The sequence below is a fragment of the Rhopalosiphum padi genome, chromosome 1 (assembly GCF_020882245.1).
Source record: "Rhopalosiphum padi isolate XX-2018 chromosome 1, ASM2088224v1, whole genome shotgun sequence".
In the NCBI taxonomy this organism is placed as follows: Eukaryota; Metazoa; Arthropoda; class Insecta; order Hemiptera; family Aphididae; genus Rhopalosiphum; species Rhopalosiphum padi.
Genome location: NC_083597.1, coordinates 92,701,763 through 92,720,184, shown reverse-complemented (window position 1 = coordinate 92,720,184; position 18,422 = coordinate 92,701,763). Strand labels below are relative to the sequence as shown.

At 26.4% G+C, this 18,422-nt stretch overlaps 1 protein-coding gene across 2 annotated transcripts in view; it reads left to right on the top strand.

Annotated features, from left to right (window-relative positions):
- The window catches only part of LOC132931659 (uncharacterized), an 86,770-nt gene that overhangs the window by 61,058 nt on the left and 7,290 nt on the right, over positions 1-18,422 (top strand). For both annotated transcript variants that reach the window (XM_060997563.1, XM_060997564.1), the window contains exons 4-8: positions 8,739-9,001; positions 11,010-11,227; positions 13,547-13,702; positions 15,260-15,494; positions 15,652-15,867. In XM_060997563.1, coding sequence (XP_060853546.1) covers positions 8,739-9,001; positions 11,010-11,227; positions 13,547-13,702; positions 15,260-15,494; positions 15,652-15,867 — 1,088 coding nt within the window. The remainder of the gene's footprint in view (positions 1-8,738; positions 9,002-11,009; positions 11,228-13,546; positions 13,703-15,259; positions 15,495-15,651; positions 15,868-18,422) is intronic.

Sequence of the window (18,422 nt, the reverse complement as noted above, 5' to 3'; positions counted from 1 at the left end):
TAAAAATTTGAAATTTAAATGCTTATAAACAAGAATTGTGACTAACGATTTTGATTTTTTTTACTATAATAAGTACCTACAACTCAAATAAATCTTGTATTAAATTTTAAAGATTTACAAGTATTTACAATGATTCGTTTTTGAGTTAAAATCAAAAAATCGATTTTGTCGAAAAGTGGTTATACGTAAAAATTTTCGTTTTTCCGTTACTTTTTCTGGGTTTTTCCTGACGCATTTGAAAACTACTGGAAATTTTTTCTTTTGATCCCCCCCCCAAAAAAAAAAAAAACCAAATAGATTCAATTTCCTTTTCAAAGAGGGGCTGAAGTCAAAAATCCAAGCACTAGTACTAGTATTACCAGTGGCGTGTCCTGTGTCCAGCACGAAATAATTGGGTAGATCAGTTTTGTTCTTTAGTGTAGTCGTGTGTAAGTGGGTTTATAAATATTAGGGAAGATTTATCCTATCACATGGAATATAGGTATGATAATAATATTCAATAATAAATATTAATAATATTTATAGAAAAATTTTTATTTTTGATAAAAAAAAAACCAAACAATAAATAAAAATTGGATAGGCCCGGGCCTACCCTGTAAACACGCCACTGCAATTATATTAAATAAACAAAATTACAATAACGAAGATATTTAGTATGTATAATGTATATAAAAATTATGTAATTTAATGATAATGACAATTAATATGTAATTACATTTTTTTAAATATAGTATATTTTAATGTAAATTTACTATTTATTATTTTATTTGTAAATTAATTTGTGTAAAACCACTAAAACGTTTATATATAATTAAAATAGTCGAAAAATAACTCATTTTTTAAAGGATTGAAGACGATGTATGAAAATCATTAAATTTGCCCTAAAAATCATAATCCGGCTCTGTACCTATATACCTACGCATCATAGCTATTTTTGACAATATTCACATTCTTCAAATTAAATTAAATCACAGGTACCTATACCATATCCTATATTATTTATTCTTAAAACAATTTTAAATGATAATCTATAACAATAATAATTAATAGCATCGCTTATAAGTTATAAGTTATAACAGTTATAACTTATAAGTTATAATAATTGAATGATAACTTTATTATTTATGTTATAATATAATATATATTATATGTATTATGTTTTATGTATGATAATTTATTAATATGATATCTATAATCTATTACATTTTTATTCATATTTTTATTGATTCTAAAATAATTGGCACTCCTTGTGCTTTTATAAATGAAAAATCATTATAATAATAACCTCGAATTTCACTCACTATAAACAAAAGGGCCAAATACACATACTACTCGTACATAGCGTAAGTATACTATAATTTATCATTTTTTTTTCAAGCTAGTATTAGTATATATTAAATAAACTTATTAGTTATTAATGTATTAATTAAGGTTTTAATATATAATCGTAGTATACAAATTGTTTTGATAAAAACGTAGTTAAGTTAGATGGATCTCATTTGGTGGAAACTGATATTTATGGAAAAGGGAAAGGTACACTTTTGGTGGAAACGTATTACGCCCAAATAACATGATCAGAATTAATTTGAAAAACATAATATTATTACATATATACAAGGTGTCCCATTGCGAGACTATATCCTATCTTACTCCTAATTATTATTTGGAAACATTTTAACAACGTACTGTTTATTATAGCACCTTTACCAAGTAATGCCGTTTTGTGCCGCATGTATAAATTTAAAATTGTTAAATATTAGCATAAGCATAATATGTCCTCGCTCCACGGTTACTTGATATCACTTCAATAATATTCTTGGACATTATGGAAAATTTTTTTTAATTTTTCGTTAACGCAGTGTTACACACCATGGTTTAAACGGACAGGTTCCGACTGATAGCGAACAATAACCCATCAATTATCTGTGGCTAACGTTGCGATGATATAATAATAATAATAACTTAGTAGTAATAATAATAATAATTCCCCCACAAGGCACAAGCTGTATAAGCAATAAGCTTAAAACAGGAAGTAGGTTAATCCAATCTGTAACTAATCATTATATCTAATTTGTAATTAATGTATGATTTTTTCAATGAAAAAAAATGACAGGATATACCTAATATAAAGGGTTCTCAAAAAATATCTTAATTCATTTTTGGTAGAAAACGGTCATGGTGATAACGGACGAGAGTCGTTTTGGGGGGAAACGGTTACACCCATAATATATAATTTTGATTAATGTATATAAACTAAAATCCTACATATAATAATTACATAGTTTATGCATAATATAAAAATAAAATTTTAAAATATGTAAAGTAGCGAAAAATGTAATGATCCAAAGTACCAGACCAAGACAAATCATTGATCTCCCGTCTAAATAAAAGTTAAAAATATAATAATAGTTACTTTTAAACTATATTGAGTATTTGAGTTGTATACCAGTGCGTTACTAAAAAATTAACCAATATAAAATGCTATAATTTATGTGACCTTGTTCGTGTATTGTTTTTTGTTATACATCCTAAATTGTTATATAGGTGACAGGTATCACTCATAATTGATTAAATAATTATTAAAATCGTTTTAAAAACTACTGATTACGCTTTACTGCTTTGGTTTATTGTATTATTATTAAATAATATACAAGTTTTTATTTTAACTAATAAATGATTGGTGATTAGTTATTGATGTCAAAAGAGCATATACAAAGTAAATTTTAAATACAAATGGGTATTCCTTAATATTTAAAAATGAAGAAAAATACTATAATAATTTAAACAATTAAAGTATTTTAAATTTTTAAACCAAAGCTATTGTTGACAAACCAAAAGTTACAATGAATAAGTAATTATTTATTTTTTACAGTTATATAGAAATATAATTTAGGTTTCAATATGATTTATAAATATTATTTCATTTTATTTCTGTGATAATACTTTGTGAATGTATTATCTATTATATATTGTACACTTACGAATAAAATCTCGGTTCGCAAATAATTCGAATAAATTATTGAATGTCCCATGATAAGGAAGTAAATAATTCGTGAACTTTAGTATAAGTTTGCAGATAGTTTCTTTCAAGTTTCAATAGTTGTGAACTTTATGGCTCCCCCGAGGGTTACAATAATTCACTCAAATGGTATTTTATTTCAGTAAGTTTCTGAAGTGGCGAAGTGTTAACACGTGGCGTAAATCGAATTACTATATAGAAGGACCCTTATACTCCAAAATGAATAGTGCACACGTAACCAACTCAATTAATGTATTTTCTTATTCTTTATTCCAACTTCCACTACAAATATCTTTAATCAGAGAACTTTAAATAATAATTAATTTTAAATATTATATTATGTGTGTAATAGAGGTACGTATAATAATTATCAGTGGTGTTTTGGAGGGTATACGCGGGTATACGACGTATACCCGTGAACCATCTTGGTGTTTTAGCGTATACTTTATAAAAGTAAGAACAATACGCAGCTATACGCAAGTATACGAGCGTATACACATTTAATAAATAGAAAAAAACTCCATATTGGGCATACGTTTATTTTTAGAAAATTTTTTATTGGTAGGTTAATAATAACATTGATAATGATTATTATTTATAGCTATCGACTATCGTTTAGCTATATTCATTATATATAAAATTATAATATCTACAAGCGGCCGTTGACATTTCGATACAAGAATATACTAGATAGTGTGGCGAGTGCTATTCCGAGTGCGACTTCCTGCGGCATTGCTCGTCTTCCATTATTATTTATTTTACATTTTGTTTCTTACAACTTTTTTTTTTGTGGCTTGTGAAGTGAAGTTGTAAGTGTTGACATTATGAATTTTACACACACAAAAGAAAAAAACACTTTATTTTCTTATTTTTCTACAAATACAAATAAAAAAATCCGTTTAGAAAATGTTGAGGTAAGTAACAATAAAAATTAATAAGTTAATACATTTTAAATTGTCTTTATTTTATTAATTCGTTTACTTGTGCGCTATTTAGGAGGCGTCTAAAGAAGTAGAAGCTCAATTATTGTCATCTATCTCATCCACATCAAAACCTACGATAAGCAGTCCTCAGCTGATACAATTGGTAAATTAAAACCGTTCGGTAGAATTTAAGTTAATAAGTTAATAGAAATCACTTCATGTTAAAATTATTTGAGTCAAAGTAGTACCTACTGTACTACTTTGGTAGTATATATAAATTATATAAAAATTATTAATTTTTTTTAGTTAATTTAATTAATTAATATTAATTAACTTTAACTAACATAAACGAGAAACATATTTTTTTTACTTAACTGTCATGGCTGTAAGTACTTTACTTTACATTACTGTACCTGTTTTATTTAATATATTCAACAAACAAATTTACTCAATTTCTAAATTATAATTCAAAATCTACTTTTAGTATTTTTTTACTCATTTTGCCAATTATTTAATTTTTTTTAAATTTTCAATTATTAAACCGAGAATAAAACTTATTCACAACCTAAACTTGGTGGTTTGGAGGATTTCAGACTACTGGACCCACCCAATAAAAACACCACGGCTACTGAATATACCTATGCAGACTTATTAGATTAAAATATGTGGACAATTTATTCAATATTGAATTAACAGTAAACATTTTTTTTTGCATACTTGAAAATAGTTTTAGGGTCAGCTTATTTAGCATATTTTGTAAATAGTGAGAAAAAAATACAATTTATTTAAATTTTAAATTATTATAAATTTCTTTAATATTATGGTAAATAAAAATACCTGAAAAAAATTGTTTTGAACCATTTACTTTACTATAATTTAATATTTAAATATATCAAAGGAATATTGGTTTTTTATGTTGCAATATTGATGTATTGTATAATATTGTTATTTTATAGGTATGTATATTGGCTTATCTGTATATTATAAAATCTATGCTTAGTGCAATTAAACTATGCAACTGTGTACCATTTATTTAAGAAATACTTATAAGTTATAGTGTCATAATTTGTATTGTTATTTAGTATTCCTTGTCATAAATAAATGCATAATAATAGTGATAATCACTATTATTAAAATATTATTATTATTACTATTCTAAAAGAATACCATTTGTTAATTTGTACCTACTATTTTTAATTATTTTAAATCTAATATTATTTTTAACACTTACAATTATTACTCATTTGCAATGTATATTATACTTGTGAATTTTTATAATATTTGTATAAAAAAAAATTCTTATAAAACATATATTGATATTCATTGATTATTATGGCATATGTTTATAATTTTAAGAGAATACGAGGAGAATATTGGTTTGATAAGTTATGTATAGCAAAATCTATACTTATTTTGCTAAGAAAATAATTAAAAATTTTATCGGTGCCAATTATTTCTTATTCAAGATACTGAAAATTCTGAATAGTACCTGAACTAATTATATACTTAAAAGTTAAATGGTTTTATTTGATGTAGGTAAAAGACAATCTGTTTTCTTCTCCATCTTCTCCATCTATTCAATTAGACAATGTTGAATCTTCTGAAGCTGAGTGTCAGGGTTCACTATGGCCATCTGTGTGGACATCAATGCAATGGACAGAAAAAAAAGAAAAATTTAAAGGACTTTATTGTGCTGATAGAAAAATTGGATGTGATATATGCAGAAAAGTGAGTAAATTAAAAACCCCTCAAAAGATTGAAATATCTCAAGAATGGGCAACATGTGAAATTGATGGAGGAACAAATATTAACAAGAAAACTCGCCTCACTGTTTTAAGAAATAAACTTAAAAAACATTTTGAATCCAACGCTCACAAATCTGCTGTTCAAATATTAGACAATAAAGACAAGAATATGTTGTCCAAGCTTATGGAAGAAAAGGATTACCAGATAAACAAAGCTACACATTCTATTTTCCGCACTGCTTATTATATAGCAAAATATAACCGTCCATTTGATGATCATTTAAAATTAGTGCAATTACAGGAACTAAATGGTATAAAATTAGGGTTTACCCTACATTCTAGACATTCATCTACCAATATTATTCATCATATTTCTAAAGAAATGAAACACAAAATTATTAAAAATATTATTGACACAAATGCAAAATGTTCCATACTAATTGACGAATCAACTACACTCAGTGCTTTATGCAGCATGGTTGTTTATTTAAAAGTATCAATATCAAATAATGAACCTCTCTTTATTTTTTTAGACTTGGTTGAATTAAAAAATCAAACAGCAGAAAATATTGTAAGTCAATTAATTAACTGCTTACATACATCAGGGCTTGACGAAAACTATTTACAACAACATTGGGTGTCCTTTGTAAGCGACGGAGCAAGTGTTTTGTTAGGTAAGAAAAATGGTGTTGCTAAAAAACTCAAGGATAAGTACCCACTTATCTTCAGTTGGCATTGTATGAATCATCGTCTTGAATTAGCAGTTAATGATTCACTCAAAGATGTAAGCGCTACAAATCACTTCAAATGTTTTATAGATTCACTTTATGTTCTATACAATGCATCCCCTAAAAATCAAACGGAATTAAGAGAAATTTGTCATGATTTAGATGTGTTGTTTTTAAAAATTGGTCGAGTTCTTAGCGTTCGTTGGGTTGCTAGTAGTTGGAGAGCAGTAAATGTTGTATGGAAAATATTTCCTGCACTTTATAAGCATTTGTATACTGCATCCAATGATTCCAATAGAGATTCTAAAACTAAGAATAAATACCAAGGACTCCTTAAAAAATTAGCTAGCCCTGAATTTGTTAATGATTTAGCTATTATGTGTGATGTTCTTCAGGAATTATCCAACTTATCAATTGAACTTCAAAGTCGCACTATTACATTGATGCAAGCTGAACAATCTATAAAGAGATGTATAAGGGTTATAACTTCTTTTAAAACTAATAATGGTGATTATATGCACCAAGCTGTAGTTGCAATAAAAAATATGAAGTTCAAAAATATTGATTTAACTTCCAACAAAAAAATGATAAGTATAAATAAAAATCAATTTTTGACAAGCATTGAAAATAACTTACAATCAAGACTTCTTGACAATGACGGTGAAAATAAAATTATTTTGAAAAATATTTTAGTGTTGGAAAAATCAACTTGGCCTGAGGATCCAGATATTCGATATGGAGAAGATGATATTAAATACTTATGTAAGAGATTTTCACTGGACCAAGATGAAGCTATTAGCGGTATGAGGAAAATTATTTACGACCAAACTATTGATCCTAAAAACGTGATGTCTGCATTCTACATCTTTCTTAAAACATTTCCGTGTTCAACTGCAGAATGTGAAAGAGGATTCAGTGTTATGAATAACATTTGTACGGATCTTCGTTCACGGTTAACGATAAATAATATTTCTAATTTAATGTTTATTAACATAAATGGACCTCCCTTAAGTGATTGGAATCCCGAAGATTATGTGAAAAGTTGGCTCTTCAATCATAGGTGTGCAGAAGACACTAGGACCAAAATAGCAAGAAATAACATGGACAAAGGTGACAGCAAAGTTGTCAAAAAGAGTCTATGGCAAATTTTGTAAATTATTTAGTTTTCATGTTTTGATATACCTAATGTTAAGTACAATATAAACATCATATTTTATTTGTTAATTTTTTACCCATTTAAAAAAGAAAGTTACTTTTATTATTTTTTATTAAAATACTATTACATTTTGTTAAAACTTTTCCACTTACTAATACAACATTTTTATTTATATAAAACCTATTAGACTTTAATATAAAATTTGTTTGAAAAAAAAATGATATTTTTTATTCCTTTTTATTGTGTATAGGTTCTGTTAAAGTTAATTGTATATATTTTTTTTTTTTGTAGTTACCTATTTAACTATTATATGATTATGCTTTTATTTTACAATTATATTTATAATTTTTGTCTTTAAAATCAGGCAATTATTGAACTAATTATAGAAGCTTTAAATACTTAGATAAATCAAGAAATATTATGGTATAAAATTAATACACATTTTTTTTTATACATAAAAGTTTCTATTTGTGAACATAAGATCCAGAGAAGACTCGAATACTCGCGAGCGTCATTTTGAGTGGTAAAATCTGATAAGTTTTGATCCTAATAAATACACAATAGTCATTGTCATAAATTTTTAAATGCGCGTATACCCGCTAGTTTTTTTGCCAAAACACCACTGATAATTATGTACATGCAGGGGCATATTTAAGGGATGGGCACATGGGGCCCGTGCCTCCCCCATTCACCTATTTTATACTTATTTTTATTATATGAAAAATTTTACAACTCTATACCCCATGTTCGCCAACTTGAACTTTTTGTTTGTAGGCCCTCCCCTTAAGACATTTCTAAATACGCCCCTGTGTACATTCCTATATATAGTTAGTCAGTTCGAGTGGATTGTCTGAATTAATTGGGAGACGAATGCTTCTTGATGGTCAAACATGTTTTCAAACTAATTTTCTAATATTTTATTTAGTTGTATATTTAACGTAAAAATAATTATTAATAAATAATTAATATACAAAGATCAAAAGACATTATAGATTACCAAAAAAAATTTCGTTTTCAAATGAAATTATTATACATATGAAAAAATAATATAACACGTAAGAGATTATCATAAATGTACCTACAATAACTAGAAAAGAAGCTCTGAAAAATAATTTTAATTATATGTACTAAAATTAATGTGACAAATACATTTTTTTTTAATTTAAGATACTTGATCATGCGGGCAAAGGTAACGCTGCAACAATTACATCTAAAAAAGAAGTGCCAGGATCATATTGTGGTGAAATTGAACAGCCACAAACATTCTTGTCGGAAACGAGTTCAGTTCGAGTTATTTTTCAGACAAATAACTTTACAGATCAAACTTATTACAGTTTCGATTCAAGAGCTGAACAAGAAACTCAAGTTTACTTACGATATGGTCAGCATCCGGAACTTTATCCAAATAGAAGAGGCTTACTGAACCCTGGGTTAGAACAATATCAATTATAGATATTTTATAATTATTTTATTACAATTAGTACCTATTTATGATATGATTAAATAAATTAGATACTAAAAAATGCAGGCAGGTGGGTACCGTTTTGCTGTAGTGCTATACATTAGGTTATTACATGATATGTTTATCATTTATCAATATATCATTGTATACGATAAATGATTCTGAACGGTCGAACGGAGACGACCTATCAGACTATATACATTGCTATGAGTATATTTCATATGGTTTTTTTTTTAATAAATCTATTTCAATAATTTATTTTATTTATAATAAATTTTTTCCGAAAATATTGTATTTATTATAATGGCAGCGTACTGTAAATACCATAAAACAGCATGAATGGGTTCATAGTATAGACAAATAATACCAATCATAATAAAATCATAGGCGTGCGCAGACTTTAACTTCTGGTCGAGCCTGAAAGAATTAGTGCCCCTAATTTTTTTTTGACACATTAACATACTAGGTACATATACATTTTAATTGTAATAATTGTAAATTTAAAATTGTATACTATGTATATACCTATAATCAAGTTGTATGTACAATGAGCATACAACATTAATGTGCTAGACATAAGTACTTGTATATTTTTTAAGTTAAAATTAGAATTACATATTATATTAATTACATACCTAATGCATGTTTTTTTGAAATTTTACTATGCCCCTAAAAAGATTCCAGTCGAGCCGGGGCACATCCAGCTCGCCCCGTGCGCACGCCTATGCTTAAAATACATATTTTGAAAATATCATTAGTATTATACTAATATTTATAATCATATACATAAAAGTGTTCAATCTCTGCAAAAAAAAAATGTTTTTGATTTATAACAAGTCAACAAGACAATTAACATCGTTAATCGTCGTTCAAAAATATAATTTCGTTATATTTGAATTATAATATATATTTATATTATATAGTTACAATTAAATGCCAATTAAAAATATAATGATCATATATTTTTTTATGTGGAAAACTTATGAGGAATCTTATATTAATTTTTTAAATCTTATATACACATAAAAAGAACATTTTTTTTTATAAATTAATGAATTATGAAAAAGAAACTTTGAATTCAATTTTCAAATTTTTTTACTCAGTATAATAAATATTTTTTATCAACATTTAAAGAAGGAAACTAAAAAAAAATCAAAAATTGTTCACTTATAATTTGGTTATATTTTAGCATATAATCTAGTACCTACATAGAACTTCTCTATTCATGTTTAAATTATTTTATAACAATTATATTATATATTATTTTAAAATTTAATATTTAAACTTTATACAAGTTATCACAGGTAAGAGTAACAATATACATTTGGCTCAATAACTCGAGGTTTTTTGAGAAACTTTGAGATTTTAATTTGCTAATTAGTTTAAAATACGATAAGAATTATAAGACACGTGTAATTAAATTAAGAAATATGCAGAAATTATAATAATTCGATAATAGGTACATACGTACATATTCAAAAAAACGAGCTGCGAGTTTATAATAGTTGATTGTTGCTTATTAGTTATTATTTTATTAATGATATAAGTATAAACTTTAAAAACAATAAATCGCAGTGAAATAACTTAGAATCACCAAGAGTTGAATGGTAAGAACTTAAAATTGTTTCCTGTTGTTTATTTGAATCTCACTAAATTTTACTCCAAATAATTATTGAGTGTATCTAAAATCTAAATGCATTGTTTTTCTTCAAATCATCGCAATACTTTCAAAAAACGGAGTATTTACTTTAATTACCGCGAGAATTTCAAACTATAGAATGTTTGAAATACCGATTATAGTATGTAAACATTGTAAACCGATAATAATTATAGACTGTATAATATATTTTTAATAGAAAATAAAATTAATACATTTTAACAATTTCGATTTCTGACCCATAAAAATAATTAGTATATCAAATAGCTACCTACTTATTGCACAATAATTTGTCATGTCTTATTTAAATTGATTAAAGGAGCTATTGTGATAGGACATTTAAAGAATGTCGACTGCAAACGTGTTATGTCCAAAGTCCAGCGTACCCAGGAGTATATCCAAGAAATCTTAAGTGCAATTATTGGCTGAACACTAAAAATCCATTTATCCGTCTATACATACAAAACGAAGAATTTAATGTGGACGGTCAGCGTTGTGAAAATATAATCACATGCCCCATGAGGCCAATCACTTCAGGTAACCATATAATAATAAGATTTTTATTTTTTTCTAGAAACATTGAATATTAAACAATATTACGATTAATACATAGTGTTTATTATTCAATGTTTTTTAGAAAAAGATGAAAGTTGTAAGCTATTATATTTACAGAAAACGATTCTAAATAAGTTTGGCTCTTATAAAAATGACTTAACATTTCTTTACAGTAGTAATTCACTATTTTTAATGATTTTTTGAAAAATGTATGTAGAACTTACTTGTTTTGTTAAATTTTACAAATTTGATCCAAAAATTGTTTTTTGAAAAATTAACAGTAAAAAGGTGGGCAAGTAGGTATCGCTCTGCTGCATGTATAGTAGAGATGGAGAGGTCACTACAAATCGGTGATACCCGATTGAGCACGATAAAAAATATAAATATTGTGTACAACGTTGTCAGATTTTCACTTTTTTATTGATCGTATGATTTAATGTATAATTATTATATTATATTTTTATAGTTTTTATAGTTTCGATTATATTATATTATAAATGAATTACTAGGTATATTATATTATATTATAAATTAATTAATAGGTATAGGTACTTTGTAAGAATAAACAGTGGTTTTAATAAAATACGTGAAAATATCGGTTACGACTTAGTATTCGAAAACCAAAAAATTAACTTCACTATAAAGGCTTATCAGGAGTATTCTAAATCTAAAAATGCTGACAATCTACTAAAATACTTATTAAAAGTCGGAAATAAGTATTTAGGGAAAGAAATTTGAATTTTTACTTTTTTTTTTATATGTATATAAGTGAAACTTTGCAACTATTTTTTATTAAAATGTATTTTATTTTTTAATAATAAAATTCTACGGTATCAAGTGGCAACGTCGTGCCTATTTTCATGCTCAATCGTGTTGTTTTTGGGGTTTTTTGGGGTTCCTATTGTTTTATCGTACTCGTGCTCAATCGTGTTCTGAAAAAGGTCAATCGTGCTCAATCGTGTTCCAGCCCTACAAATACAATGGATGTGTTAAATTTGAATGCAACGACAGATATCGTTGTATACGAAAAACGATTCCGAACGGAGTTGATTGTCAGTCTAGGATAATTAGTAGGAAATATTATTATATTATTACCTATATTTAAATTGTAATACATCGTTATTTTACACAATTTTTAAAGATTTTTTGGAAAGCCGAATTTTTTTTATCGGCATTTTAAGAAAAAAAATTTAGAAAAATCGAAAATTTCAATGGTTTATAAATAGTTTAAAAAAATTCTAAATATTTTGAAAATTCAATCGTAAATATTAACGTTATTATAAAAATTTTAAAGAAAATTTCAAGTTTTACAGTGATTTGTTTTTGAGTTACAGTAAAATCAAAAAAACGATTTTGTCGATAAGTGGTTATGCGTAAAAATTCCCGTTTTTTTTGTTATTTTTTCAGAGTTTTTCCTGATGCTTTTGAAACTATTGGGAATTTTTTACTTTTGACCCCCCTCCCCTCTCAGAGTACCAACTAGATGAATTTTCCTTTTCAAAGAAGGGCAGAAGTCAAAAATCAAAGCATTATTTATACTCCAAAACGTGATGACAGACACAAAAAAAAAACATACATCATTGTAAAATCAATACATTCCTTACTTCGTTCAGAATCTAAAAAATAAATATCAATAATATTATTTGTAAATTATCAGTCGATATTTATTTTCATTAACATTAAGTCACTAACCCTTATCTATTTAAATTGTATACCAAAATTTGAGAGGCATTACTATACATCATCTTATTCATCTTAATAGTATTAATTCAGTTTGTTTAAAATGTTTAAATAGTAAAAAAAAATAGTAAATACATATTTCGTTTGTCTAAAAAACAAAAAATCTGAATTAAAATTTTATAATTTAATTTATATCTATCCACAAACTTTCTAAATTAAAATTAAACCAAATCAAAAAAATTTGTATATTAAACTTATTAATAGAAAGATATATGATCGTTATTTCACTTTAATATTAATTATATACGTTATATATTCATATGAAATAATAGTTTCATTTCAAAAACAAAAATTAAGTTTATTTGTCGTTTGTTTATCACCAATAGATATTATATAATTGAATATTCAGCCTTTAGTGAAAAAATAAATAAATAATATAGTTGAACACAAGTATTTTTTGTGGTATATTATTTTGTTATTGTAGTTTATATTATTAAATACCAACAGTATTTTAATAAATTATACGTTAGCGACAATTCTTTAATATTTTTAATTTTCAATGACAAAACATTTTTAACTATATGATAGTATCGATTATCAAACAATTAAAATATGTTAAAGGAGCTGAGTATTGTCCATATGATTATATAAAAATCTATGATGGTAAAAATGCGTCTAGCCCAGAGATTGGAACTTTTTGTGGAATGGGAAAATTTCCCCACTCAATTGTTGGTACGAGTGAAGATTTATTTGTGGAGTTTGTTACATCAACTGCAGGTACAGTTTTATTTATATTTTTATAATTAATATCAAGTTTTGAAAATTACAACTAAAACGGTTAAATTAGTAAGTTTTTTTATACGGTAAATATATATTTTATGTAATATGTACAATTATTATATCTATCATAACAGTATTTATATAGCTGTACTTATATATTCAAGTATCCAAATTCGAAATAAGATTCTAATTTTCTATTTTATAGATAAGCTTTATTGTAATTATTTCGGTTAATTATAGATATTTTGATCTTATAATATAATAAATATATGTATGATAAAAAGTTAATTATTTATAATTTCCATCCCAAACATAACATTTTTAAATCGATAATTCAACATGATAGTTGTATTGTTTACTGCGAAACAAATTTTTCTATACATTTAAATTATGTAACTTTAATTGATTTGGCTGAATAATATAAATACATAAAATAAATTGTACTATAATTTCTTAAAAACTAAAAAATTATTAATTTTAAAAACTTAAAATATTCTATATAATAAGAAATAATAAGAGAAAATTATTTTACATATTACCTGCAATATTAGATAATATATTGATACATAGCAGTGGTGTATTACAAGGGCGGCCATAGGAAAGTTTTCAAGGGGGGGGAGACAACATTTTAATTTATCAATCCATTTATAAATAGAAATGGCTATGAGATTGGAAGAGGTTTACAATTTAACATTATACATATCAAACTGGAAAATTATGAAATAAAAATTATTTAACCAATTAACCACGAAAGTAATTTATTGAATTTGTATTTAATTAATAACATATATTGGATACTTAAAACATTAATTATATTTTTTAAATTTTAATTTACAAATAAAAATTGTAAATTTCTTTTTTAACACCAAATATTACTTGTTCTATGTATTCATTATTTTTATCATAAATTTTTTTCCTATGTACGCTTATCATAAAATAATCCATCAAGTCTATCTTCACTCATTGTAAATCTCGTCCATGTCTTTACCCTCCGTAATGTACTGAACGATCGTTCTACAGTGCATGTCGTAGGTTAATTATTATCCATAGAATAAAAACGAAAAAGTGTGTTACCGGTATAGCTTATAACCTGGTTTGCCACATCCCACAGTAAATAAACCGATTTTTCATGAACAAATTATGGATTTTCGTATATTAAATTAAATTTTTAAATTCTATCTATCTAAATAAATAGATTCTGATCACAGTAAAAAATTTTCCAAAATTTTCCAGAGGGGGGATATGTCCCTCCCTTGCCCCCATATGGGCGCCCTTGGGTGTATATAAGGGGTAGTGGTTCATCCCCTTCCCCAAAATTAATTCCAATTTATGCCACTGATAAATTGCCATAATAATTTACAAAATTTGTTAAAATTTCACCTATTATTAATTAATATAAGTTATATCCACTTATTAACTATTAATTATGATGAACAATTGTATTAGATAAATACTTTTATGCTATATATGCTCGTATTAAACAATAATAATAAACGTGTGAATAAACTTACTCCGAATTATTTGTTATTAATTATTTCAATTATTTTAATATAGGCCCGCTTTTAAATACTGGCTTTCATTTTAACGTTGGTAATATACCCGGTCACATGCAAACTGCCGGTAAAAAAAACGGTTCTTGCGATTGGATATTATCGAGCGAACATTTGAGCAGAGATCACCATACTGAAGGAATATTCATGTCAATTGCTCACTGGTATCCTCCACACACGTCCTGCACTTATCATTTACTAGGATTGCCAAATCAAGTAGTTCGAGTTTATTTTCCCAGGTATATCAACTCAACTCGCTCTAAGTATAATATTTATAAAGTTATATGATTGAATCATAATGTATTGCCTATTACATTATTATTATACATACCTAATATTTTGGTTTTGTAATTAATACTGCAGAAATGATCTTAAAAATACCTAACGATATTATAGCTTTCGAGTAAATAGTATAGAGAGTCCTGTGACGAGCGACTGGACCGGTGATTGTGGGGAAAGCTTAACGCTCTACGATGCCGCGGAACCAGACGATACGAGAATCATAAAAACATTTTGTGATACGTTTTCTAAGCCAGCTGAAAAACATGATTTCATATCGACGGGAAATTCTATGTTTATTCGATTCGAAAGCAAAACCGGTAGTTATTCAGGGTAAGAATAATGAATATTACAGCCTATAGATATAGGTATTGATATAAGATATTATAATTATTATACATATTCATTTTTTTAAATTTCATTTATACACACATTCTCATCTAGTTCATTAACTATTTTATTTATAGCCTTTTTTATTTGATTTTTATTATCAATATCATTGGTATTATTAGATTGGGTTTCACATAAACTAGTTATAAGACTCTTCGCATCGTTACTTAAATTGTTGAATATAGTTATATATCACTATATCAGTATATATGTTAAGGTGTATAACCGCATGGCAGTGAATGTTGACAGTCACCGGTGTATGTTGACATTTACCGATCATTTTAGTGAATGTTATCAATTTTTACAAATATCTTAGAATGTAGACTTTTACCAGTGTTTGTTGATAAACGCAATAGTTATTTACTGAATAATGACATGCCTGACAACATATATAATCAAATATACAGGTAATAAATTCATAAATAAATATACTCGTAGTTTAACAAATTAATTTTTTAACTTATAGATTAAGTAGTATTAATTTTTTAAGTTATATTTATTACAACACGGTTAACTATCGTGGCATTTACTGTTACAGAGTATTCCCCCATTCTTATACAGTTACATTTGTTTGTATTATATTTTTTTACAATATATTTTTGAATTGGTTCCGCAATTCGTTGATCATATGTTTTTATATGAACTTTGAGTAGTTCTTCGTTCTTTACGTAATGAATAGTTTTAGTTTCAACGGGACGATTAGCTTATCCTTAATATCATTCGAATTATCTCATGCTAATCATGCCATAACATTATACTAACGTTAAAACGTCTCCAACGCATATTGTGACTGGACAATAACGTCTTAATTCTATAAAATAATAAGAAAATACCTTTTAGTATAGTGATTTACATCGTGCTTCATGTGTGGTCACTGGTCAACATTTGCTAACATTAATTGTAAATTTGAACAATCACCGGTGTAAGAACGCGTTAAGACCATTTGTCAACATTCACTACGATGTTTGGTAAATGTCGACATACACCGGTGACTGTCAACATTCGCCTACTGCGGTCATACACCTTAACTTTTATATAGGTAGATATCAGTGAACCTAGACCTTACTTACGGGAGATGGGGGGGAGGAGCGAAATATATTTTCACCTATTCTATAAACAGAAAATTACTTAGAAATTAACGTCACAGCTAATAATAGGCTATTTTATATTTGCATGTAAAATATAACGTTGTAATTATTCATAAAATAAGAAATTTTTATTTAATCCTTATCCATATATATACATTTTACATGAATAAGCATAAAAGAAGAACAGGCATTTTTTATTTTCCAATTTTGTGACGACACTATTTAACTTTTTTCCAATTTTTTTTCACAGAGATGTTCCTGCAAATACTCTCTTCAGTATCGTCTCATCGCCCGATTTTTCATTTTTTTTTGTCTGTGGGGCGAGAGAGGGGGTTTATATTTAAAGGTTATGTTTTTTTAGCGTGTCATTTAAATAATTTAACGATTTTTTTTCACAAGGTTGTACCAAATGAGCCTGCGAGTAAATTACTGTTATTGTTATACTGTCATAATTGTATACGATTAAAATGTATTAAAAATAAAAATAATATAAATTACTACTCCAGGTCACCTCCCATTTATATAAATCTAAATGCTAATCAAGCATTGGCGCAAATTACCCAAAAATATTAGGTGGGCTTAAGCACCAAACAAATTTTTGAGAAAACAGATCAGTGAGGGGCCCCTCACACACCCCAAGTATTGAAGTATCACACCATCTTTATTAATAAAATAAACTAAATCTTAATCAATTATAACATTTCATGAAAAACAATTTTTTTTAATTTAATTAAAAGTTTAATGACAATAATTTACGTTTTTGCAGCATATTTATTAAAAATAATTTCATTATTAAGGATTATATCTCTTTCAATGTGAATAACGGACAAATATGATAGTCTTTCTTGGCCCATTGTGATGCGTGTCCAAGATTTTATTCTTCGCATTATAGAAAAACTCCTTTCACATGAATCAGATGAAATCGGTGAAGCTAATGCAATTTGAAGTAGCTTAAAAAAAATTGGATAAACAGTTTTACTTATCACTTGTTTGAACTCTTTTAACCCAAATATAAATGTTCATTAATACAATTATTTCCCATTAATATCATAATCACAACAAAAAATAAGTACAAATAAAAATATATTATAATATACAACATAACGTCATAATAATCAAATATATGGCATATCCTGCAGTGCCGTGAGCTAAATATATTAATTATTAATTTATTGTATTATTGAACAAATAATTTCATTTTTTTTTTTTTTTGTTAATAAATGTTACTTTTATTGAATATTATGGTAGTTAAATTATAAATTATAATCACGAGATTCGGGGTGCTAATCCCCCTCAGTACCCCTGTAATTTTCACCAATGTAACCAAGATTTATGGTCTAAAGCAGTGGTTCCCAACCTTTTTCATTCTACGCCCCCCTTGTAAATTTACTAAAATCTCATTCCCCCCTC